Below are 26,285 nucleotides of genomic sequence, written 5' to 3' on the forward strand. Positions count from 1 at the left end.
TTTTCCTATCTTTCCTCAATTACCACCTTCAGCCTCTTCATTTTTTAACTCCATTTGGTTCTCCACTCCAGTAAGCTAAATTTACACTGTATTTTTCTCACTTTGATCTAGACACTATGGCCCGTATTCTTAATTCGGGTTTAACTTAAACTCAGGTTTAAAGTTGTGGTTTAAGTAAGGACAGCCAATTGTTACATAATCACTAACAGTAGAGATATCATACTTTCAGCTCATTTGGCTCTCAAATCATTCATAATTGTGTAGGAATAGATCATTGTCTTCAACATCGATGAATCAGGAAAGAGCACAGCAAACATAAGAAACATACAACTTAATGAAAATTTTGATACTTTTGGCTTCCCATACTTAAACAACAACTTTAAACGTGAGTTTAACTTAAACCCGACTTCAGAATACGTTCTCATTCCAAAAAACCGGATAAGGTGCCATTTAAAGAGATATGTCTCTCCCTTTTAAAAACTTCAAAGTTAATCTTAAGAAGACTTCTCTCATTTGCATATTCCCCATCAAAGCTCATGACATTTATGACAGAATTTTGAAGCTGTCATCTAAAAATAAATGTATATTAATATTCTTAGAAAAATAGTGTAAATTATGGACCTTTTCAAATGAATATCTACACTGTTAACTTGATTTATTTTATTTATCCTGTTTTGTAGTTTTGTATTTGAATCATATCACAACATTGACAAGGATATGGATATCATCAACCTACTTATATTTCATGCTTACACTTTCTGTCTGTCTCTCTCTCTTATATATATATATACATATATATATAATATAAACCAATAAATTTAATTATTATATATTATAAGGAAGGGTTGGGATAAAACTGGTAATATGATTATACCATAAAAGCGCTTCAAAAGATTCCATACAATATATTATGAGACAAACTCAAACTCATAATACATATATATATATATATTTATATATATATTACTAATCATGAGTATTCTGATTGTTTCTTAAAAGAAAAAGCACATGTAATAAAAAGCTGTTATATGTTATGTTTTATGAGTTACAACTATCTCTCTCTGTCTCTTTCAAAGAAATTCATTTGTCAAAGCTATACAAATTTTACCCACGTTTGAGAACTGACAAAATGTTGTGTCATGTTTATAATGTTACATATTTTTTTGTGTGTACCGGTAATGAAAACACATATGCCTATGTCTGAAAATTTGTATGGATAATTTATGAGCACGCTTAATACTTTCAGTCTCTCTCTCTCTAAACAAGTGGAACGCCCCTGGCAGTCTCGCCTGCATTATGCAATTTGATATAACAGCAGTGCTGACTTTGAAAACAGATATTTAATAATTATTCACACAAAAGAAAACAGTCATATGATAATAAAATAATATGTACATTGATCCAAAATGACCTATGACCATGATCATGTGACCTAAGACATTTGCAAAACAATCATTCATACTTGATTACCCTTACATCTATGTTTCATGAACTACATGTGTAGATCCATAAACTTTCTCAGTTATGATGCCAATTCAACAAATACCCCCAACATGGCCAAAGTTAGTTGACCCTAAATGACCTTTGATTTTGGTCATATGACCTGAAACATGCGCAAGATATTCAGGGATACATGGTTACTTATGTCCAAGTTTCATGAACTAGATCTATAAACTTTTAAAGTTATGATCACAGTCCCACAAATACCCCCAACCTTATCAAAATTCCTTTACCATAATAATAATTTATTTATATAGCACTTTATCAATCTACTACTGTTCAAAGCGCTTCACAATTATTACCCGGTCACTGGATTCATAGCATTTCAAGCAGCCTGTTAGGTGCACACTTGCTAAACTAACCACAATGACGATTGTTTCCTACCGATACCCAATTAGCACCTGGGTGAGAGTGGCATTATGTGAATTAACGCCTTGCCAAAGGGCGCTAGACCATGGTGGGATTCGAACACACGACCCTCTGTTTACAAGGCGAGAGTCCAAACTGCTACACCACAGTGCTTCTAAATGACCTTTGACCTTGGTCATTTGACCTGAAACTCGCATAGGATGTTTAGGGATACTTAATTGCTCTTATGTCTAAGTGTCAAGACCCATATCCATAAAATTTCAAAGTTATGATGGCAATTTCACAAATACCACACCAAGGTCAAAGTTTATTGACCCTAAGTGACCTTTCACCCTGGTCATGTGACCTGAAACTCAGGCAGAATTTCAGTAATACATTATCACCCTTATGTCCAAGTTTCATGAACTAAGTCCATATACTTTCTAAGTTATGATGACATTTCAAAGACTTAACGTTGGTTAAGATTTCAATGTTGAAGACGCCATCGCTGCTGTCGGAAAAGCGGCGCCTAGTCTCGCTCTGCTATGCAGGCGAGACAAAAAGGGGGTTTTCAAGAGGCATATATCACATTCAAGTATAAAACGATAATTTAAAAAAACAGAATACAGAGTCAAAAGGAATAAAACAGATGAGACAAAGTGAACAGTGAAGAGTATTTACAATTATATCAAATGGGATGTTGACATTGACATAGATGTTGTAAATATCTAATGAAAGCAAAACAATAGAAAAGCATACCAATGAAAATTTGGCAGTCATCAAAAGCTTATGATTTTAAAATCTTTAGGCTGCTTATCCACTGGTTAACTTCTTTTCAATATATGTTGTGCAATGTGCAATAAAAATTCCTTTTTTCCCAAATCAGAAGTCTTAAATGTTTTATCATTCAAATATCTATACATCGATCATGAAAAGAAATAAAAATACAATTGACAGCAAGGAGAGAAGCTTGCAGCCTTGCAAATTATGTAACAAAGTTAGAACTGAAAATTTATAACTATGTATTCATTTATTAATTTACTTTTGATGAACTTTTGCTGAACCTTCATAGATGTTTCTCTCATGTGTATGTTTTTTTTTATAAAAAATCAAAACCATGTTGATATTAGGGTGGATATCACTTTGAAATTCTGATATTGGAAAGATCAGTTATCAGCTACATGTAGGTCCATTGAGGGAGACAGGTATGTACATGTATCCTGCCTGAACTTAAATATTTATAAAGTATAACGTCTGCTGCTTGCATCAGAGAGAATGTTCAAATAAAAGCTACATGTCTATAAACACATGTATCATTTTGGAAGAATATTAAATGCGCCTTAACATTTGACATTCATCATTATTCAAGATTATTATTCCCTAAATAATATGTACATGTAGGTCTCAACTTTCAACTGATAAATATATATGGGTAAAATTAATTAAAATACATTACACTGTTCATCGCATTAACAGCAATTCTTATCTCAAAGAAAACTAATGGTAAGACACAAATTGTTAATTGAACAATTTAGGGATCATATATATGAACCTGTGTGGTAGACATAACAGAAATATGTTTGATATAACAAATTTTAATCACTCATTACAAATAAAAATGCATAGATGTCTTATGCAACCTTCATCACACAATTCGCTAAAAAATAATGAGGTTATAAGTCGTACATAGTGTTATGTTCAAGAAAATGTTTCTTTTCTTTTAAATACTTGTTTTCCCTATGTTTACTCCTCTGTAAACTATATTTTTTTGAAAATCTATGACAAGTTACTATTATTTTGTAAAGGAAATGTAGAAAATTACCAATCATATTATTCTGATATACATGTACTGCATAACTATGGGAGATGTTGCATGATATGTCACAGAGTAGACAGATTCTGTGCGAGTGCATCTAAAATTTTCTGTTTTCATTCTTACCGGTATTCAAAAATGATTTTTTTTTCATAATTAATAATCCCTTGCTTTTATAATCAATAATATTAATCAGAAATATCAGTGAAGGTAACACCCCTTTCCTATCAAGACAGCCTCAAGTGATGAACATACCTGTACATAACATGTTTTATTATGAAAATGCAGTAATGGACCCATTAAAAAATGTGGCTTTCTCATTTACTCTGTGTGTGCCCTGTCTTATGATTGGGTGGAAACTAAGAAAATAGTTTGCTCTACCAGATTTTTGCTATTAATCACCATATATTCTGTTACCATGGCAAAGCGAGGCCTTACACATTTAAATAAAATGTGTCCTCACTTCAGCATAGGGCTTAAACCGAGGAAGTAGTTAGATCCGCGAGATTTGCAATGGGGCAAGCGACCCAAACCAACTGACAACTGTGTATACCGATTCCTATGGCATAGGAATCGGTCCTAGGACCTATGCACATCCTTCAAACTGTGTTTATGTTGCCCAGTCGTGTACACGACCTATGGATATTCCCCACTCCCTAAGGAGCATTCCCTCAACCGGTACCTAGCTCATATTGCCAAGCAAACTATACTTATTTTTTGGATCCTACTGGGTACCCATTTAAAACTTGGATGGAGCAAGGCAAACAGTAGATTGGCATATATATATATATATATATTGTTGAAGGACAGTGCCACAGCGGAATTCAAACACATCCGCCCTCTACTTTCAAGTAGAGAGTCACACAATGGGAAGACTCCTTACAACCAGTTGCTTTTGTCAAATTGAATTCAACACTATGATGGACTTCCTGGTTAATTGGTAAACAACATATACAATCAGGGCTACTTAACACAAAGGTCAACGATTAATCGCTTATTTGAGAGAACAATTCTGATTGGTTCCTAGCCAGTGTACTGAGCAAAATGCGCATGCAATGATGATCTTGATTGGTCATTTTATTTAGCGATTAATCGCTAATCTTTGAGTTACAGGGCCCTGATCTCAATTAATTTTGGCCCCATTGTTGAATGATACCAATCCATATAACTGAGTTGGCCACATATGAAGGTACACCAATAAGGTACAAATGTTATTAAATTTAGAAATGATTGTGTAATTAATTTAAAAAAAGCTTAATTTATCAAAAGAATCTCAACAGTGTATTGTTAATCACAGTATTTCAGCGATCATGCTACTTGTTGACTGTGATGCATTATAACCAAAAAATAAAAAATAAAGGCATACCTATTACACATTTTGTTGAAAGACTTAGATTTATGTAACAAAAATATATTCAAATTCAGGCATCGGGATATCAACTTTGTACTATAGCCATTAACTTCTATGTAATGATCAACATAATCCCCCATTACTTCAACATACACTTCTTTTGAGGGGAGACTTCAAAGGAACCAATTGGCATGTTCCACTCATTTCCAACAAACAATTATAAAATAACTATAAAGAAATATCAAGGTATCAAAATTATTGCATGATTTTGTTGCAAATATGAAGTAGTTGTAAAAAGAAATCAGATACCATATGATTGTGTCACCTTCTCCCAAGGCTAGATTTTGTCATCACTTCTTTGAGAATATCGGTGAACATTTGGGTGATTCCTTCTCCACTGAATGCTGAAGTCTCATAGTATCTGCAAATAAAAAACAAGAAAAATTACTCTCTCAATAGTTTTTACCCTCAACAACACCATGGGCAGCAAATCTCATCTAATGACTCTGAGTCTTGAACATCATTCTGCTTAGATTCATAATAGGCCCCGAGTCAGTAGTGCTTAAACACCGGAATCCACCCAATTCACTTGGATCTCTGCAACGTTTTATGACGACAGCTCAATTCATGCTTATGTATTCTATCTGACAATAAAATATTTAATTCTAGCATCCTCACAACAATGAAAATTCAAATTAAGCCTGAAATTCAACTATGGCAGAATGTCATACCTCTTCATTTCAAGAGTAGGAAATATCAAGAAAGAGGATGTTGCCTATGGCCACGAATACATGTACATTTAAAGTATAGAAATTGCTACTTTGCCTGAAAAGTGACATCCCTTGGCTTTACCCTAAATTACCTGGGCTATTTTGTTAGCTTTAAATCTGGGGGCGTGGTTTCAGGCCCCCTCAAGAACTCTGCTGCAGAGGTCAAAAGTAAAAAGGGAAAGTTCGCAAGCGTTGCGGTAAAAAAATTTGCACAGCGGATATATCACAAAAAATGTTGAAAGGGGACTGAAAAGCCCTCCCCCCACTTAGTAAGGGTTATTAATGAGGATTATGTTGATACTTACTTGACTTTTTTACCGTTTGCCCATCGCATTGCTTCATCTGACTGGACAACACGCTTTGCTTTAATATCAATCTAAACAAACAAATACAAAATAAACTCAAAAGGGATACTGCATCTAAAAAGTTTTTATAAAAATTTATGCAATACAAAATGTATACACTTCCTCTCAGTTAACACACTTTACCTGACATGTAACACTCAGACAATGGAAAATGAGTATGATAGTATAAAAAAAAGTATGTTAACCACATTTCTATGGAATGCTGGGCTTTATAATAGTTTTTCCACATTCACAGCCAACATCTTTGTAATGTATCAAATATCGATTAATTCATTAAATTCATATTTTTTCTATGTTCTTATTCTTTGCATCTGTCTCAATCAATTTGTTAACAACTTTTTGCAGTAGGATATGAATAATTATAATGGGTGAATGAGTTGACAACTGGCACTCGATATAAATGTGGTCAAACTTAACACAGGTTAAAGGGGCTTTCACAATCGCTCTTGCGATCATTTGGTCACAATATATGTAGCACACAATCGCAACAGTTGCAAGCAGTCACTCCACCAAATGTGAAAGGGGCTTTGACTAAAGCATGACTATCAGAATACCACCCATTGGCCTAAATTAACAAAAGTGGTTTTTAAAACCATCAGTTGAACCCATGGTTTATGCAAATTTCCTATATAAATTACAATTATTGACTGCGTATATTAAAAAAAGGTCCGATGCTGATGCACGCTTCTATCACAGTGTGCCAAATTGACGCCTGTCTTCATGGTTAAGTATGCTGTTTTATTCACGAGTCCACTATAAAATAATGTGGATAACCAAGGCAACCGGCATCAATTTGGTGCACTGTGAAGAAAGCATCCATCACCATTGGACATTCTTAATATATTATAAGCGATAAATAAGCATAATTTATACAGAAAATCTGCATAAACCATGGGTTAAAATGATGGTTTAAAAAAACCACATTTGTGAATTCGGGCCAATGGGTTTATCCTCAATTAAAGGGGTACTCAACATTGATAGACATTTAATCTAATTTATCTATTAACCTTCATACTTAATTTGCAACATTTCATTGTTAGCTCAAATATTTATTTCAATATTTTAGAAATATATTTCACTTCAAACAGCATAAATGTACATCCCAAAAAGGAAAAAGACATTTTATCTATCATACCTTGTTAGCTACCACAACAACATGACTTGGAGATGTGCAGTAGCGGTTCAATTCTTTCAACCAGAATTCTAGGTTGTCAAAGGAATGTCTGTTTGTCACATCAAACACCAAGAAACACGCCTGAGTATCACTGAATAATTCATTCCGTACTTCTTGGTAATCAGGATGGCCAGATAAATCCCAAAGATGAACTCTTACTGTAAACAAAGAGAAGCATGAAACTGGAAGATGAACTATATGGTATTTAATAATTGCTAAGATTTTGCAGGGATCTGTCCGTTCAAAAGTTTTCTTGTATATGATGCCACTCAAATGCTGAGAAAAATCTCCCTCAAATCTCACTGCAAAACACAAACAAACTTACAGTAAATTACAAATCAACATATAACACTAAACAGATTCCATAGTAAATGTATTGACCTTTCTTCGATCTGCCATCATTAACTTTATCTATATATGTAGGCCTACATGATGTATAATTCAAAATTTCAAATTTTGGTAGTTTACTCCTGTGGCAAGCAAAAAAAAGTCAGTTTTATCATTGTATCACCATGTACTGATAGACTTTTTAGAAGACAACCAAAGAGTTCAAATAAGCCTCATCAATTCAGGAATTCTGTTTTGAAAAAGAAAAAAAATACTTACAATCAACATTAGATATATTCTGTATTTTAAAGCCATAGTCAACTCCAACTGTTGGCTGGTAACCATGAGAAAACTGTTCAAAGAAACATATAGGAGATGTTTACAATTTAAATGAACTTAAAAAGATATATTGATACATGTTACAAAGTGGAATGCCAGTGTCCAGATATAATAGTCAACTTGATTGTTTCCTTTTCTAATGATTTACTGATAAGAATTAATAAAAGAAGAAATAAGAATTAGTACAAGCTAGATTATAAAACCAGAACCATTTCTGTATTTTCAGATTGATAACTACATAAAAATAGATGCACATTTGTACAATAGAAACCAATAAAATAAGGCTTGAGACACTGCCATAGAATAAAATTGAAAACCCAAGTCCTAAAGTGTGTATATCAATTTACTATTACTAAATATATTATACCTAAACAGAGATTAAAAAAAAAAAAAAAACTGAAGAAAGTCTGTGGAACACCTTTAAAAGAGTTTTATTCAGTATTTTCTAAATTTTCAAAATTATATTTTTTGTACAATTAGTTTCCTGTTCAAATAATACATAGATGTGCTTGTATAATCATAACAATTGATTTTGAAGAATACAGAACTGAACTGAATTGAATGAGATTATTTGACAACTAGGGCTTGGAACTGCCCCTGTATCTCCTCAAAATAAAATTTTATCCTCATTTTGTATTTGGATATGTAGACCTGTTGATAACTTTACTCCTTTATACATAAAAAAATAACCCTTGATGGGTCTATAGCTACCTACAAGTCCTACTTCTACAAAACTAAAACTTACCTTATCTTCACAGAAATGCTTGATGATACATGTTTTACCCACACCAGCATTTCCAGCAGCAACCACCTTGATCCATACAAGAGAGGAGACTTTCTCCTTCACAGCAAATGGGAGATGACCAGGTTCACGATCCATTCTGAAGAGTATAGTCTAGCCTAATTAGACTTAAGTGTATTTCTTTGACCTGGTAATAAATCAACAACGACAAAAAATAAGTCACAACCGACAATAGACTAGGGCCTAGATGTATATACCTAGTTACCCACCATGAATTTCTGAGTTGCTGTCGTTTTCGCTGTGTTGAAACTGATCGATTCTCCTCAAAAACTCAAAGCAATGTAAGACAGACATTTGACTAAAAAGTATTGTCACACATTGTATTACTGGACACTATGATTCCGGACGTGCATACTACTATGTACGAAAACAATTTCGTACCGTAAGCCATCGGCGATCGATAGACATAACTTTGAGCATCACGATACGAACAAGCATACCAGTAATATTGGAAAGTCTCATGGATGGAACATGCAGAAAAAAAAATTAATAAAATAAACAAACTCTAGAGTCTAGTTAGCAAACACAACTTTATCACCAACATCTGCTCAGATTCGATGTAAAAAAAGCAAACAAAAATTTACTCATGATATATGAAGAAAAAAATCACACAAATTCTTTCTACCATCATTATGATCAAGAATATCTTGACCCGTCCGGCATGCCTTCGGAATCATGATGTTATTTGTCAAGCATTAATAAAATAATAAATTATGAAATAATTTTATCATATTCATAATTTTAAGAATATTTGGACTAGCCAGTGTGAATTTTTCTTGATTCTATTTCCTCTGTCATTTTAAAAGCACTGAAATAAACGTGTCCGGCAATGATACACTGCCATATATAAGGTCCCCCTTTATTTGCGCACATGTCTATCGGCCCAATTCTAATGAAAGAAGATACGCAACAACCACAAACATTTATACACCTGCAATAGTAATACATAACCTTTTTTAACAGATATTTCCCCAAAAATATTCAAAATGGTGGGAAATATTGAATTTCAGGCATTTCATGCAACAAAATGCAGCCTTTCTCATCAAAATCTCTGGGTGTGTTACAAATAAATTTATTCGGTGAATTTTTAAAGTAAGACGGTGAAAAGGGGTCATCTGCTTATCACATTTTTATTTGCCGCCAAGGACAAGGTAATCCTTTTGAAGCAAATGTAAACAAAGGAAACTGGTCTCCCAAACTGGAGACTGTCTCTGAAATTGGATACCCAAATTCTTAACAAAAGTCTCTGATATTGGAGATAATCTCTCTCATGGGAGACAGTCTCCAATATATATTGGCCGTGCGCCTAGCCTGGGGCGTTTTGGGGAGTGAAAGTTATATACTGTACGTATGGAGTCACTCCCCACTATTGCCTGGGATTCCTCCCTATACTTCCCCACATACGGGTACAAAACCAGAAACTTTCGCCCCCGAGAATTCTACTTTCCCTCTAAAAGATCTAGCCCTAAAACATGTACATGGGGTCCAACTTCATTTCCAACATTTCAGCGATATTGATTTCATTTTTAAAGAAGAATTCATTAAAAAAACGAGAGATTTGTTTTGAAAAGACGGAAAGAGCTTACTTCCGTGTTTACGTCGCCATCTTGATTACTTTGTCTTCCGCTTGGCGACAGCACGCAAATCGCGGGATTTGCGTGCTGTCGCCAAGCGGAAGACAAAGAAATCAAGATGGCGACGTAAACACGGAAGTAAGCTCTTTCCATCTTTTCAAAACAAATCTCTCGTTTTTTTAATGAATTCTTCTTTAAAAATGAAATCAATATCGCTGAAATGTTGGAAATGAAGTTGGACCCCATGTACATGTTTTAGGGCTAGATCTTTTAGAGGGAAAGTAGAATTCTCGGGGGCGAAAGTTTCTGGTTTTGTACCCGTATGTGGGGAAGTATAGGGAGGAATCCCAGGCGTTAGTGGGGAGTGACTCCATACGTACAGTATATAACTTTCACTCCCCAAAACGCCCCAGGCTACGTGCGCCTCTACTGAGTGATATCACTCAGAAGTCAGATGACTGTCTGTTTAACTGTATGAATTTTTTAAAAAAAGATCTGATCATTGGGCAGAGCATATAACTTTGTTAGTCCCTCTAATCCGATTTATAATAATATAATCTCACCTCAGTCATCTAACGTAACTTTGTCGAAAGCCACCATGATTATGACAACATTCTATAGAACTTCAAAAGCAACAGCCAGCATGCAACAGGGCAGTGCCATGCCAGCTAGTACATATCTGCCTGCCTAGCTATACTAGCGCCTAGCCTCGGTCGATCGCTAGCGAGAGCTGGCCCGGGCGCCGGCCGCGCAGGAGTAGCGGCTGGTTCGCCTGAATCGTCGCTCGATTGATTGTTTACAAATTGAGAGAAGGCGCAATCCATTTTATGTCAGGTGTAATAGATTCTAATATACAGACCGTCTTTTGTTTTCATTATGGAAAAGAATCTCTTAGTCAGTTAATACATCCATAAAATTTAATAATAATTACGAAATGTGTTTAGTTCAATATTTAGTGAGCAACTATGAACTATCATCCCTTCCTTGTCTCTAATTTAATCACTAAAAAGCTAGTCAAATAATACCCCACTTTAAATAATAGAATAGTCCAAAGTCCCTAACAAACAACGAAATGTTTAAGATGATTCACTTCACAAAGTACCGTATGGTGTATTGACCAGCTCCAGTACGACCAGATGCATATCATCTCTATGTACCGTATGGCCACGGTACGACCACTGGGGATCGGGAGATCAGTGGGTACGACGAGCGCGAATGGAATTTAACACACATCTTTCGATATACAGCCTTTGTTGTGAGCTAGGATCTGAATATCTTTCCTAATTTGTGAGTATTTTTTTAAAGTAGAATAACAGAATATTTCATTTAGGATAAGGTAAGCCCGTGGGATAACTCCCTGATATATATGATTGGATTACGCATTGGAGACTACTTTGAGACACTGACTGAATGTGTCAGAGACTAGACAACTCTACTAACCTAAGACTAAGTCTAAGTACTACTAGCCCCATACGTTTAATTTTGTGTCGGACAATGACCTGACGCTACATTGTAATGGCAGTGTATCCTACGGCTATTCATTGCCGGACACCACTTGTTCACTGCTACCACCTGGCCTGTGGAGAATCTACAGGTAGGACTATGGTATGCCAATGCTGTATTGAGCACACACTTTAAAACATTAAAATATCACTTTTGTGACAAAAGTTAATAATTTCCATACAGTTTTGATTTATTTATCAGTAGTAATTTGGGAATAATTTTTGTATTCACCAGAGAGCTCAAAAACTTGAATTTTGGGAATATTTTTTGTACGCCCTCTATTGGTGGAAAGTAATATAGCAAGAAAATTTTCATTTTTTGATCTCTATTTTTAATTAAGAAAAAAATGATATAAATAATCAAATTTAAATAAGAGCCAAGCTGTATGAATTAACAGGTCTAATGAAAACTGTCAGTGGAAAAAATTCAAGCATTTGCCCTAAAGAAAAAGAGAAAATAAGCCAAACATTGCCACCCTTATTTTGCCACACATGGAGATATAACTGAGAACAAGGTTATATCATAACCTTGTTCATTGAATGAGTGCCGGACACCTTTATTTCAGTGCTTTAAAAATGACAACTAGAGGAAAAACAATCAAGAAAAATTATCACTTGCTATTCCAAATATTCTGAAAATTATGAATATGATGAAATTATTTTATATTTTCCAACCGTTTTCTTTGCACTGCACTTGGCTTGCCGCATACCCCTTGTTATTTTCGTGCGTGACACTGACAAATTACATCATGTACATCATAATTCCAGATGCGCGCCGGATGGGTAAAAATATTCTTATTTCTTGATTATAAAGATGTAAGAAAGAATTGGTGTGATTTTTTCATGATTATCATATCATGACATGAGTAAATTCCAAGTTTTTGTTTGCTTTCTTATATCGATTCTGAGCAGATCTTTGTAAGAAATTAGTGTTTTCTAACTAATTTCATTTTTTTATTGTGTGTTCGATATGGCACTTTCCAGTAGTAATGCTCGTTCATATCGTTACCCTCAGTCATCAAGTTCTATCGATGCCAACCTGATTGATGCGCTGTCGATCGTCGACGGCTCTCTATCATGGTTAACCTCTCGCACGGCCGGGGTACCGGGTACTAGCCGTCGACGATCTGAGCGATGGAGCGAACGAGATTTAAATTCGGCAAATCAGGTCCTTATTTCCATCAGAAAATAGACCAACTGGAGGCAATTGGGATCAATTGTTCATGCAAAACTATGTTATATGATTATTTAAGCATTTTCTGTCATTTTAAAGAAAAATAAGGTAAAAGTTGGATTTTTCACCTTGTTTTTGCAATCTTGTTCTTTGAATTGATTTGTGAAATTGAACTGCAGAAGTCTTACAGAACAAAATTGATTTCGTACGCAGTAATATGCGCGTCCGGAAATATGATAGTGTCCGGTAATACAATACGTGCCTGTACAGTTGGCAGCTAGCCGCGCTGTAAAATTCATGCCCATCGCCTGTACTCTTCACATGCTAACCAATGAGCTACATATAGATTTTATCCCAGTGCGATTTATCGCTAATCTCCGAAGAGCGGAGGATCAAAACAGAGAGAGCTGTTTGTTTTGAGTTTTCAAACACTTTTTTTTTTTAATCTCTCCTAGTACAGTGGAGCAACTTATGTTATTACCCGAGGCGAAGGCAAGACACCCACATGTCTGGGTCCTGGAGTCCCCTCCACTACTAGTTCCAAAGACAAGTAAAATTGAAAAAAATATATTATAAATATATTATAAATTTAAATCATAAATCTATACTATTATTTATACTGGCCTTGCCTGGCTTGGGCAAGTTGGGGATCATTTGTTTGTTCACCAGAGTGCTCTTGTATGGGCCCTCTGTTGGTGGAAAGTAAAGTTAGTCAGAAATGAACAACCGCAAACTCTGGCCTTATCGTAAAACAATTTAATAAAAGATGGTCAAACAATTTATTTTGAATAATCAATATTGTTAATTTGTGATGATCATAATGACAATACTAAAGTGATAACATTTATTACCACTTATCTCTTCTCTCTTCTTGTGTGTTTGTGTGTGCTCGTTGTGTACAAAGTCAATGGGAGTGGAAAGAAGTCATCGCCATTGACGAAATAAACGGCAGTAATTGGACTGGTGACAAATTCCACTATAATGCCCAAACTCTCTTTAAATTTAGAAAATATCATTTATGAAACTTAAAGAATTCAATTTTCTTCAGTCTTCAGAGTCAACTTGAATACATAAATAATGGACACTGACAGTGTAAAAGAAAATCAAGCATATTTCCTGCCCGGAATAGGGGGCATTGGGACCCAGAGTAGTCAGACTTTCAAGCACCATTGTACAAAATCCACAGAAATAATTATTCAAAATTTGGCATTTTGAAATTGTGAACCACTGTTTACTTCGTAGAGCAGCACTTCATTCAGTCATGCACATACTTCATAATTTCCACCCTCTTTTACTTTTGCATAATCGATGAGTGGTTCCCGAAACCAAGGTTTGGCCCAAAACTTTCACCTTAGATGTAATTTGTGTGTATAAACTGCAATAGCAATAACTAATTTCCCTTAAAAAAGTTCATAACTGAAAAGAGAAAAAAATGACTACGTAGGCGGCAGATCTTGTTTGATCAAAGAAATTATAGTGTTGAATGTCCATCTCTAATAGGTCCATGAGTAGACAAATTTGATTGTATGTTTTTTCATAACAGGATCTGAAGATTTCTACTGACCAGTATAATCCAAGATGACAAGTAGTAGCCATAGCAGTGATTCTCAGCGATCTGGAATAGCATCCACCCAGGTCAGCTTTGTCTGTCAGAAATGTTGCCAACCTTTAAAGCTAGACCAGTCATTCAGCTCAGTGGATAGTCAAACACTCACTGATCTCACAGGTGAGTTTGGTTTCTACTCCAAGATATGTTTGTTGACTACTGCACCTATTATTCCTTCCATTTCATATCCTCAGTATCATTTTCCTCCTCACCTCACACCCTTTCATATAGAAGAATAGAATGGCTTGTTGATTCTATTACTTATTTTTCATTATGCATGTAACTGTTTTTAACATTGTGTATTAAAAAGGACTCAAAATTGAAGAGAAAAAAAAGACCAATCACAGAAGTGCACCGTGACTATTTCTTGACCAATCCTCATATTCACTTGAGACAAAACACTGGGGAGTGCAGGAAAGCCACTATGAAATAAGGCATCATGTCTTTATAGCAGAATTCTTGCCAAAAGATGCAGCACAGACTTTTGATAGTTACCTTATGAACTGAATCAGCCAATAAATAGAAAGATACACTATATAAAACATTACAAGCTATTTAAAATTTTAATCTCTATACCCAGGGGAGCTCAAATTGAAGACATGCATGAGGTAATTTTGATATGATAAGGTAAAGCCAAACTCATAATATAGAGGGTTTTAAAAGTTTTTCTCTTAGAAAAACCATTCTTTTATAATCACATAAGTATTAAGATACTTTCACTCAGAGGAAAATGGTATATGGGTGAAACCTAACAAAAATCATGATAGTTATAAAGTATCCATGACAAGTAGCAAAGAACTCCTTACCTTTTGCCGTAATGTGCTAAACAAAATGTCAATTTGAGATTTATATATTTTTTAAATAATCATCACTACTTATTCCTTGTTCAATTTGTTCCACCATTCAGTTTTCGTTCTCCTTTCACATCAGTCACTCCATTACCAAGGTTGAATTCCACTTAAACTAGTATTTTTGTTTCTTATGTGACAGCTCCTCTTATTGCTGGTACAGGGAGTTCCGGGAAGGCCACGCCCCTTCTCCAGAGTACAGATAGCAGTGAACCATTTGAAATCAACAAAGACGATGGGGTATCTCGAAAGGTGGTAGCACCAAGGTAGGTCATCACTCAGTGCAAGTAACTGAGCTTTAACTGTTGAAAGTTATATCATGAATGTGATTGCCACTTCCAATTTTGAAATTGGTAGGATGTGTTTGTCACTATGATGGTCCTCTATGGTTCCAGCCTTCCATCACTGTAGACTTCAACCAGTATTCACTTCAGTGTTAATTACATCCAACCAGCACTGATGTTGCCTTTTGCAGTGATAAAACCTGAGATTTTGGTACAAACACATCTATGTCAGGCTTCCAGCAGATTAGTGAGAGTCAGGGAAGTTAACATAAAATAATATTTAATTGGAATGTACTTGTATTTCTAATCACCATTCGTCTTTATAGATAACCAGATGATATCATCATTAGTATGAAGCTATACAACAGTCTTCAATTTATTTACATAACAGCTAATATGAATAATTCTAATTTCTGATGATCTACGTGAAACAGAAACCAGTCATTAACTAACACTTTTTGATGGTAAATAAAGAAGAGGCTTTAACAGGAGGAAATTATCTGTTTATATTTGTTTACAAATCTGAATGATATATTGATTAGGTTATCATCACATGACAGTGGTCAAGATTTCACACTCCTTGGAGAAACAGCCAGCAGTAGAATGGAAAGTCTTAGCCACAGAGTCAAGGTATGTCAAGGCTTACTTTTATCTCAATCTCTTTCTCCTGAGACATGATGCAACAAAGCTCAGAATATATATTATTTTAGTGTTCAGATTTTATGATATAAATCACACTCACTGACATTGATAACCACTCATTAAATGCTTCAAGTCGAATTATTATAAGTGATTTTATGATGTTTTCATTATGATGTAGTGTGCATATTCCACCATCAGTTTGTTTGTACAACTTGGGATGAACATTGTTATGTGCTGAATTTTGAAATTCTTGTTCCTTTAGTTGCCTTATCTCTCATGGGCTTTGTACAAAAAATGTTTCTTTGCCATGCTGTCTGAATAAGTATGTATTTTGTTTCCTTTCCTTCATTCCAATTCTTGTTTCATTATAAACAATAATTTGTACTTGATGTATAGTCTACACCATGTACTTAGCATGATCATCATATGATGAACAATATTAAATAATCTTGCTTTTCTTGCTTTTTGTATTTATCAATGATATATTTGATATTTGCTCTTTTTCTGTACTTTTGCAGGTAGCGAGTCAGTTATTTGATGTGATGTCAGGGCAGTCAGATATTGATCATCCTTTGTGTGAGGTATGCCCTGATTTGTATGATTTGCAAATCTTACATAGATATATTCTTAAGGTATATATTTTGAATGAAACCACAATGTAGAGTACTGTAGCTCACATAAGAAAACGAAAACTGAGCAGCATTGCAAGGAACTTCCAATATAAAGTTGCGCTTCAAAATTGATCTTCAAATTAATCTTTGAATCACATTGTTAAAGATAAATTCCAGTTTTGGTAACGATCTCAAAATGACTTTTTACAGAATCTAATATAATGACCACCCAAGTGTCTGTTTGTATGAATAAAAGATATGTGCCAAAGGATTCTGGGAGAAACTGTGTAATTGCTGAGAAATAAGCAAAATAAGCAAAATAATCGGTCACTTCCGTCGGGTCTTTATTCCAGCAATAATAATACACTGTCCCACGTGTGCCTATCTGTGTTGGTGATCTTCAGTGTGAACGTTTTTCAGCGTAGATTTGAAGATTTCACAAAGTTCAGTTTATGTAACTGTACAAGATCTTCATCCTCGATGATATACTGACAATTAAGCCTGGTTTTACAGACTTTCTCATGAAATCAGTGTTTACTGCAACTACTGGAATTTGTCTTTAAGTAAAAAAAAATCACAGAACTGATAAAAAACAGTTGTATACTCAAAAGGACAAATCAATACTGTTTATTTAAGGATACAAATTTAAATTTTGTTAGGTAAGCTTCTGATTCAAATTTGGCTGCATTTCCATAACCAGTAGGGGATCCAGAACGGTTATATGTAAATACAATACTGTTTCATTGTCCATATCATTTGTTGCAGATTGGTAGGCCTGTCAAATGTATTGTGTCTAATCTGGCTAGGTTCACCCCTGCCCATAAATAACACAGAAACTCCAAAAGGTGTTTTTTCTATATGTAATACTTAACATATACTTTGTTCAATCATTTTAGTAAAGTTTATCCTGAAATAGCCGGTTACTAACTTCCTCCACCCTTGTTTTGAATTGTAGGAGTGTACAGATTCTTTGTTGGATCAGCTAGATCAGCAGTTGAAGATAACGGAGGATGAATGCAAGCATTACAGGGAATCATTGGAGAAACTTACTGAATCAGAAGGCCATGGGGAGAGCAATGAAGATCTAGAAAAAGAACTCCTAAAGGTGAGCATTTACCTGGTATTGATATGGGTCTTAATATATTGTATCATTGACATTTTTATGTGCTATTGTCCTTGCCACTGGTGATTATTGCAGATGTCTTTTCAGTTTGAAGTTGGAACAAATGCACCTTCTGTTCAACCCGAAGAGTATGTATAGCAGCAAAAAGTTATGTATGTGAGAGCTTATGGGATTTTAGCCCATGATAATTCCAAAGAAGCCTCAGTACGTTGCATATTATCCACCCCTCTTCTGTCAATTACCATTAGGATTAATACAAAAGGTAGTTTTTGTCTCACCTGCGAAGCAAAGTGAGACTATAGGCGCCGCTTTTCCGACGGCGGCGGCGGCGTCAACATCAAATCTTAACCTGAGGTTAAGTTTTTGAAATGATGTCATAACTTAGAAAGTATATGGACCTAGTTAATAAAACTTGGCCATAAGGTTAATCAAGTATTACTGAACATCCTATTAGAGTTTCATGTCACATGACCAAGGTCAAAGGTCATTTAGGGTCAATGAACTTAGACCATGTTGGAGGATTCAACATCGAAATCTTAACCTGAGGTTAAGTTTTTGAAATGTCATCATAACTTAGAAAATATATGGACCTAGTTCATGAAACTTGGACATAAGGTAAATCAAGTATCACTGAACATCCTGCATGAGTTTCACGTCACATGACCAAGGTCAAAGGTCATTTAGGGTCAATGAACTTTGGCCAAATTGGGGATATCTGTTGAATTCCCATCATAACTTTGAAAGTTTATGGATCTGATTCATGAAACTTGGACATAATAGTAATCAAGCATCACTGAAAATTTTGTGCAAGTTTCAGGTCTCATGATTAAGGTCAAAGGTCATTTAGGGTCAATGAACTTTGGTCGAATCGGGGGTATCTGTTGAATTACCATCATAACTTTGAAAGTTTATTGGTCTAGTTCATTAAACTTGGACATTAGAGTAATCAAGTATCACTGAACATCCTGTGCGCGTTTCAGGTCACATGACCAAGGTCAAAGGTCAATGAACTTTGGCCGAATTGGGTGTATATGTTGAATTACCATCATAACTTTAAAAGTTTATGGATCTGATTCATGAAACTTGTACATAAGAGTAATCAAGTATCACTGAACATCCTGTTCGAGTTTCAGGTCACATGATCGAGGTCAAAGGTCATGTAAGGTCAATGAACTTTGGCCATGTTGGGTTTTTTTTTTGAATAACCATCATATCTCTGTAATTTTATTGGTCTAGTTCATAAAAAGTGGACATAAGAGTAACCATGTATCACTGAACATCTTGTGCGAGTTAGAGTAGTATTCAAAGTCAGCACTGCTGCTATATTGAACCGCGTGATGCAGGTGAGACGGCCAGAGGCATTCCACTTGTTTAATAAAAATTTTCCCAGAATAAAAATTGTGCATTTTTGCCACCTGACACATGCATTTGAAACAAACTACAGTGATTGCTCGAACAGCTGCTGCATCCCAGAATGTCCAACCCCATCATCGTACAGTTGGAACGTCCAGTAGGTTCTTGGTTGTAGAGGTCTGTTAGAGATTGATTTTTTCTTGCAGTGCACTTCTTTATTTGTTTGAAAAATAACACTAATCCATTCAAAATCTTGTTAATGCCTGTGCCATCACTTGGTGTGGAAGATCTTAATGTTTAAACAGGTTTTGTGGCCATTTGCATTTTTTAAATAAATATGATTATTGTCTCACATATGAAAGCTTTCAGCTCTGGGTCTTCAAGTTCATTTTATCAACCAGACAAAATAAAACTTATAAAAAAGAGATGATAACCTGAAAATAATTGAAAAATAGAAAAATATGACAACAGAATGACAATACCAAGAGTAAACAAAAACTGAAAAGGGAAAATTTCATATGAAAATAGGAAGGAAAAAGTTGAATAATGAAAAGGGACTGTCAACATAAAGCTGGTATGTAACATGTGTCATTGTTCTATCATTGGTTCAGCCAATTGGTAAACACTCATTCTTTATATTTATTTCATATCAATTTATTCGTTTTGTTTCATATGTGACTGCAATCAGCTTGAAGAAGAAGAAAAGGAGATGATAAAACAGCTTGAAGGCATTGAACAAGAGAGAAGAGATATCCAGGAGGAGATGAAGAAACAGCAAAATGAACAACAAGAATTGAAGCTAGAAGAAGAAAGGTTTGTACCTTACATCAAGATATTGAATATTGCTCCAAAGATTTAGCTAAATGTCTGTTATTAGTAGTAGAAGTAATTGTAGTAGTGGTAGTAGTAGTAGCAGTAGTAGTAGTAGTAGTAGTAGTAGTAGTAGTAGTAGTTGTAGTAGTAGTAATAGTTGTTGTTGTTGTAGTAGTAGTAGTAGTAGTAGTAGTAGTAGTAGTAGTAGTAGTAGTAGTAGTAGTTGTAGTAGTAGAAATAGTTGTTGTAGTATTGTAGTAGTAGTAGTAGTAGTAGTAGCAGCAGCAGTAGCAGTAGTCGTCGTCAAAGTAGTAGTATATCATCAATATTGTTAGTATTATTACTATTTATCATTAACTATTATTATTGTTGCTATAAATTCTTTTTATGTTGAACAACCAAAACTAAAGTTCATCTTTAAATTCTGTTTTGAATACATTGATAGGTACTGGCAGGATTATAACGAGTATAAGCGTCAACTACTTGAGTTCCAGGAAGAGCAAAGAAGTGTTGATAATCAACTGAGATATACACAAACACAACTAGAGAGACTCAACAAAACAAATGTCTTCAACTCAACATTCCATATATGGTAAGTATACTTATATTTTAGGAAACAAGAATTGCTAGTCTGACAGTTTAAATAATTTGAAAATTTCAGTCCGTTTGCCTGTCAATATTATTATTACGGGTCGTGTGGTCCGATCCAGTGGTTAGAACATTGGACTCATAATCGTAAGGTTGTGAGTTCGAATCCCAACTCTGCCATTGTCTCCACTTTGATAAAAAGGCCCGAGAGTGATATCTGTCGTCTAAAACGTCAGCCACTATGACTGATTAACCTAGACGTAAAATGTTTCATAGGTAATTGGTTTTAAACCAGCTTGGCGTTTACCAGCAAAATGCTGTCCTGCCGAGTTCCTACGGGAGTTACCACAAACAGAAACAGAATGATACAGAATTGGTTTATGGGCAATTGTTATGAATATAATATACAGGTTTATAAAAGCACATAAGATGTAAGTTTGGAAGTTTTGGATTCCAGTTCTAAAGGTCACCCCTCTCGTGTACTTTTTGAACGGAGCTAGATCAAGACAGCATGGGATGAAATGGTCTTTCTACTTTATTGAAAAAATATATATATAGACCTCTAATTCTATTCTGAAACTTGCTTGAGTGTGAAATTGCCTTTCACCCCCACTGCACTCATCTTGGTTAGTATTCCATGAGATACATATTTCTGTCTATTGTGTACCCTAGTCTGTAGACCCTAACTTGCTATCTTTCTGATAATGACCTGATTTCAGGCACAATGGTCACTTTGGTACAATCAATGGATTCCGGTTAGGTCGCCTTCCAAGTGTTCCTGTTGAATGGAGTGAGATCAATGCAGCTTGGGGTCAAACGGTCCTCCTACTTCATTCACTTGCGAGAAAGATGAACTTCACATTCCAGAGGTATGTCATTAAATAGGCACGTGGAGCTCTGCTGGTTCGCTAGAGCAAAATATTTGTTATTGCAGTCGGTGTTTGGGTAGGAATGTTTTCGAATCATGTTATGAATCAAAGGATAATTACATATAAGAAGTAACAGAAATTTTGAATTATAGTACGATATTTACACGATATATAATCTGTGAGGAATTACATAACAATTATTATATTACAGGATTTGATTATTTGAAAGGTACATGTAATTTAGCGATTTGCTGTTTGAAGAAAACTTGTGTAAACAGAGAGTGGGGTGACAGTGAACAAAAGGGTGAATGAGGAAAAAGAATATGATTCACAATAACTGAAAACATTACCTATTGATGATGAAGTCATTCTGTACATGTATGTAAACAGTTGTAGACCATTGATGTAATATTATGCAATAATTTTTATTAAATTCTGATATTGAATTCTAAGGTAATAATACATTTTCTTTAATAGAAAGAAATAACTCTAAAGAAAGTTAGTACTGCACACTGATTGCCAGAAATGATAGTGCATCTTGAGGAAGCAAATAACATTAGTCATGCGTGATAAATTTGGTACCCTGTCTAGATAGTGGAAGAGACATCTGAATCCTTCTTCAATTTTATCAAAATATTGGGATGAGCCAGGTATTTGGCAGAATGACCAACTTGTAAATCAAAGCCAAGCGTCACCGAGACAGGAACAAGAATTGCCCTGTTTAATTATTCTAAAGTCATATTTGAAAATGAAAAAGAATTAGGGAGTCTATTTGACTTATGCAAGATTTTACTGTATTATCTATTTATTAAAGTTTTGATAGTATAACCTAAAAAGAAAATAATTTATTTGTTTTTAGTTTTTACTGTTAAATTTGGTTTTGTTCAAAGGAGCAGTACTATTATACCCCAAAGTAATAATAATAATAATAATAATGGGTATTTAGAGGCGCTAAAAACAAAAAGTACCATAGCACGTACAAAAGTAGGAAACAATTTAATATTTGCAATGATTACTACAATATTTAAGATAAAAAGGGAAATATTAATTATTGAGGAAAAAGGTATGTCTTAAGGGATGATTTAAGTATATTTACGTGTTCTCTTTCCTGCCATGAATATTGCTTCTGACCAGTCTCTGTGTATCATATTTTATTTCAGATATCGTCTTGTTCCCTATGGCAATCATTCACACCTAGAATCTCTGACAGATAAATCTAAACAGCTCCCTCTGCATGGCTCAGGAGGATTCAGATTCTTCTGGGATACCAAGTAAGTACCCCCCCCCCCCTCTTCTCTACCTGCCAGCACCTTACTTGATCTCACCTTTTCTCCGACAGCACTTCATGTTCTCTCTGTAATGGGATAATTATTATTTTTTTTTATGCGTCTTTTGTTTTTCATATTTTTTGCATTCATTTTATTTTTGAGAGTTGCATTGAAATGTGATAGGCCCCTGCACTGCTTTTCTCCCCCCCCCCCTAGTATTATATCACTTACATCAGGTAGTTAAACAAATGTTACCCAATGTAGAGCTGAACCATGGGAATAATGACTAAGAGTAAAACCATTTTCAGCTAATACACTGTTATATCTTCATTGCCTTAAAAAGGTATAATTTTGTCTCAGCAACTGTGATATGATTAATGTTATTTATTTCTATCTTGATCGTTTGTTTCAGATTTGACCAATCAATGGTTGCATTCCTGGACTGTTTACAACAGCTAGAGGAGGAAGTAGAGAGAGGAGATTCTAGCTTCTGTTTGCCCTACAAGATGGCTAACGGCAAATTAGAAGACACCAATACTGGACAGACATATTCTATCAAGTAAGAACCGAGCCTGGCTCCATAAATGTAACAGAGATGCGATTGATAGTTGCAATTAATTTTAATATTTTGCAAATGGTTCACCATTGACTTTCAAGCAGTCATTATAGAGCTTATCAATGTGCATTACTCGGTACGTCTAATTGGTTAGGTGTAACTGCCTTAGCCATATTTTTTTTATTGAGATGGGGGGGGTGGGTAGTCAGATTTTTGATGGGGCAAATGTTGACGAATTCTATCACCCTTGTTGACTGTTTTAGTTGACAAGTACAACTTTTTTGACAAAGTGAGGCCCCCCCCCCAAAAAAAAAAATACAATCATGTATCATTGGGATTACTGTGAATACTAGTGCATGTGCAGCACCTATGTATTCACTATGGTGTGGTGACATTTACAGGTATGTAGTCGAGGCTGCTACTTCGAAGTCATGTCTCTGATGGAGATAACCTCCTATAGACTTTGTATGTGTGACTCAGATTAGGACCAAGGCCAGCCTCGACTAAATCCCCTGACATTTGCTAATGCCACATTTTTCAACCTCTTCAAAGAACATGTTGTGGTATGTTTGGTATGTACATGAATAGCAGAATTTTAACCTACCTCTCATTGTTCCTTTAATTTTGTATTACATGCTTCCCAGAATCCAATTCAACTCTGAAGAACAGTGGACCAAAGCCTTGAAGTTCATGCTGACAAATCTGAAGTGGGCCCTCGCTTGGGTGTCATCACAGTTTACCAAATGATGCTAGACTTCTATCATTTTGCTTTTTAATTCCAGAGATGTCATCGCTAAGGCCCGTATTCTGATATCGGGTTTAATTTAAACTCTGGTCTAAAGTTGTGGTTTAACGATGGAAAGCTAATTGTGAAACAAATCTCTAATGGTACAGGTTCAATTTAGCAGCTCATATTTTACTCAGATAATTCATAACTGTCTGGGAATAATAACTGAATTTGATTTCTTCATCATTAAAGTCTAAGTGAAAGAGGACTGGAAACGGAAGAAATATACAATGTAAACAAAATTATGACATTTTTTTGGTTTCCCATTATATTAGCAGAGTTAGACCATGGTGTAAGTTAAACCAGAGGAGTGTTTCATCAATATTTTTGTCTGACAACTTTCCCTGATTTTGATTGGCTGAGAGGCACTGTTACTATGGTAACTGCCGGATAAAACGTCAGACAAGTCCTTTCATGAAACGCTCCCCTGGTGGCCATTTCATAAAGCTGTTCATAAGGGTGACTTTGAGAACGACTAGTGATCCTTTCTTGAGGTAAATGATATTCACCATAGTTCATTGGTGATTATTTAGTGCGTAAGAAAGTTTCACCAGTCGTTCTTAAAATCATTAACTTCTGAACAGCTTTATGAAACACCCACCTGACTTCAGAATATAGGTATTGAGCATTTGATCAACAATTGTTCCCATCTGAACCTCTAAGAAACCAAAAACTTTAACAGGGCCATGGAACAGAAACCTTTGTGATTGATCAAAGGCCGATTTCTGTGTTTGATTGCATTCATTATTGTGTGCAGTCATTCATACAAGCTAAAACATATAATCAATCACCATTAAAGCTATGTCTTTAAGGGACCCTTATCACACAGTTGGCACATCACATGATAGAAATGCAGCTTCTCATGAGCACTGCTATTAATGGGATATGGATGATCTCTGGTACTATTTTCACTATACTGGTTTTTAACATTCATGTCATAATAAATTTCAATGAGATGGAATTTTGAGTACTCGTTCAAAATTTCAGACACCAAAGTATGCAATGTCTCGCCTGCAAAGCAGGAGACACAGCTAGATTAAGAAAAATGTATATTCACAGGAGCCTTTGCTCTGGTTCTTTCCTGTGTCGTTACACTAGTGACATCAAAGATATGAAGACTGTGCCAATTGGTGAATTTGGCTTGTGTAAAGTTGAATGTTTCTTGTGCTCCCCTTCCTGTATCATGTTGACTGTCTGTATCTTGTATTGCTTTCTTTCGACCTTTCCTTTGCTATGATATGACCTTGCCATTAAATTCTATTTATGTACATGCACATGTCTATCAAACTTATATGTATAATCTTGATTTTCAATGAGATATTAGAGATTTCAGGGTTTCAAGCCTTGATATACACTGCACTGATAAAGATTATTGCAAACTTGAAGGATGTTATAGATTTTATCAATTAATTATAGCATTGTGTAAACACTATTGAACAGAAATGTCTATATCAGTGATTTATTTGAACTTCAGGGGAGTGTTTCATCAACATTTTCATCCGACAAGTTGTCAGATCTGACATCTTTCTCTGATGTTGATTGGCGTAAGAGGTACTGTTACTATGGTAACTGTCGGATAAAATGGGACTTGTCGGATAAAACGTCCGACAAGTCCTTTCATGAAACGTCCCCCTGGTGTGTATTTTTTCACACAGAGGGCAATATATTTAATGTTATATTAGATGGTTTTTATGTTAGTCATTGCTAGACGAATTGACTTCACCACTCATTCAGATTGATGTATCCATTGCAGTCATAATGTGGTGTCATGTAACATCACAAACACAGTCTGAAATTAATTGTACTGTTAATGGTGTAAACGGATTGATAATTCTTCTTTTATGATAGTCTTTGGTCTTGCAAACCAGCAAGTGGCTAAAACTGGATGAAAATATAAC

General features: G+C 35.0%; 2 protein-coding genes across 3 annotated transcripts; one reads left to right on the top strand and one right to left on the bottom strand.

Annotated features, from left to right (window-relative positions):
* Positions 1–2,510: 2,510 nt before the first annotated feature.
* LOC121425292 (dnaJ homolog subfamily C member 27-like) lies at positions 2,511–11,099 on the bottom strand. The gene is made up of 6 exons (XM_041621321.1): positions 10,927–11,099; positions 8,733–8,916; positions 7,928–8,000; positions 7,283–7,479; positions 6,088–6,158; positions 2,511–5,433 (listed from the first exon to the last, which is right to left on the bottom strand). The coding sequence occupies exons 2-6, from the start codon at positions 8,865–8,867 to the stop codon at positions 5,334–5,336; spliced, it is 576 nt and encodes a 191-aa protein (XP_041477255.1). The 5' UTR covers positions 8,868–8,916; positions 10,927–11,099; the 3' UTR covers positions 2,511–5,333.
* A 451-nt stretch (positions 11,100–11,550) lies between these two features.
* LOC121425278 (beclin-1-like) lies at positions 11,551–24,681 on the top strand. 2 transcript variants are annotated; one of them, XM_041621306.1, is made up of 12 exons: positions 11,551–11,650; positions 14,583–14,765; positions 15,636–15,759; positions 16,320–16,407; positions 16,938–17,000; positions 17,986–18,135; positions 20,195–20,319; positions 20,765–20,911; positions 21,627–21,776; positions 22,937–23,047; positions 23,457–23,603; positions 24,245–24,681. In XM_041621306.1, the coding sequence occupies exons 2-12, from the start codon at positions 14,618–14,620 to the stop codon at positions 24,345–24,347; spliced, it is 1,356 nt and encodes a 451-aa protein (XP_041477240.1). In that variant the 5' UTR covers positions 11,551–11,650; positions 14,583–14,617; the 3' UTR covers positions 24,348–24,681. The 2 variants fall into 2 exon arrangements, with proteins under 2 accessions (XP_041477240.1, XP_041477247.1); XM_041621313.1 differs by lacking the exon at positions 11,551–11,650 and adding an exon at positions 12,789–13,589.
* Positions 24,682–26,285: the final 1,604 nt, after the last annotated feature.

Source organism: Lytechinus variegatus, chromosome 1, assembly GCF_018143015.1.
Source record: "Lytechinus variegatus isolate NC3 chromosome 1, Lvar_3.0, whole genome shotgun sequence".
Taxonomy (NCBI): Eukaryota; Metazoa; Echinodermata; class Echinoidea; order Temnopleuroida; family Toxopneustidae; genus Lytechinus; species Lytechinus variegatus.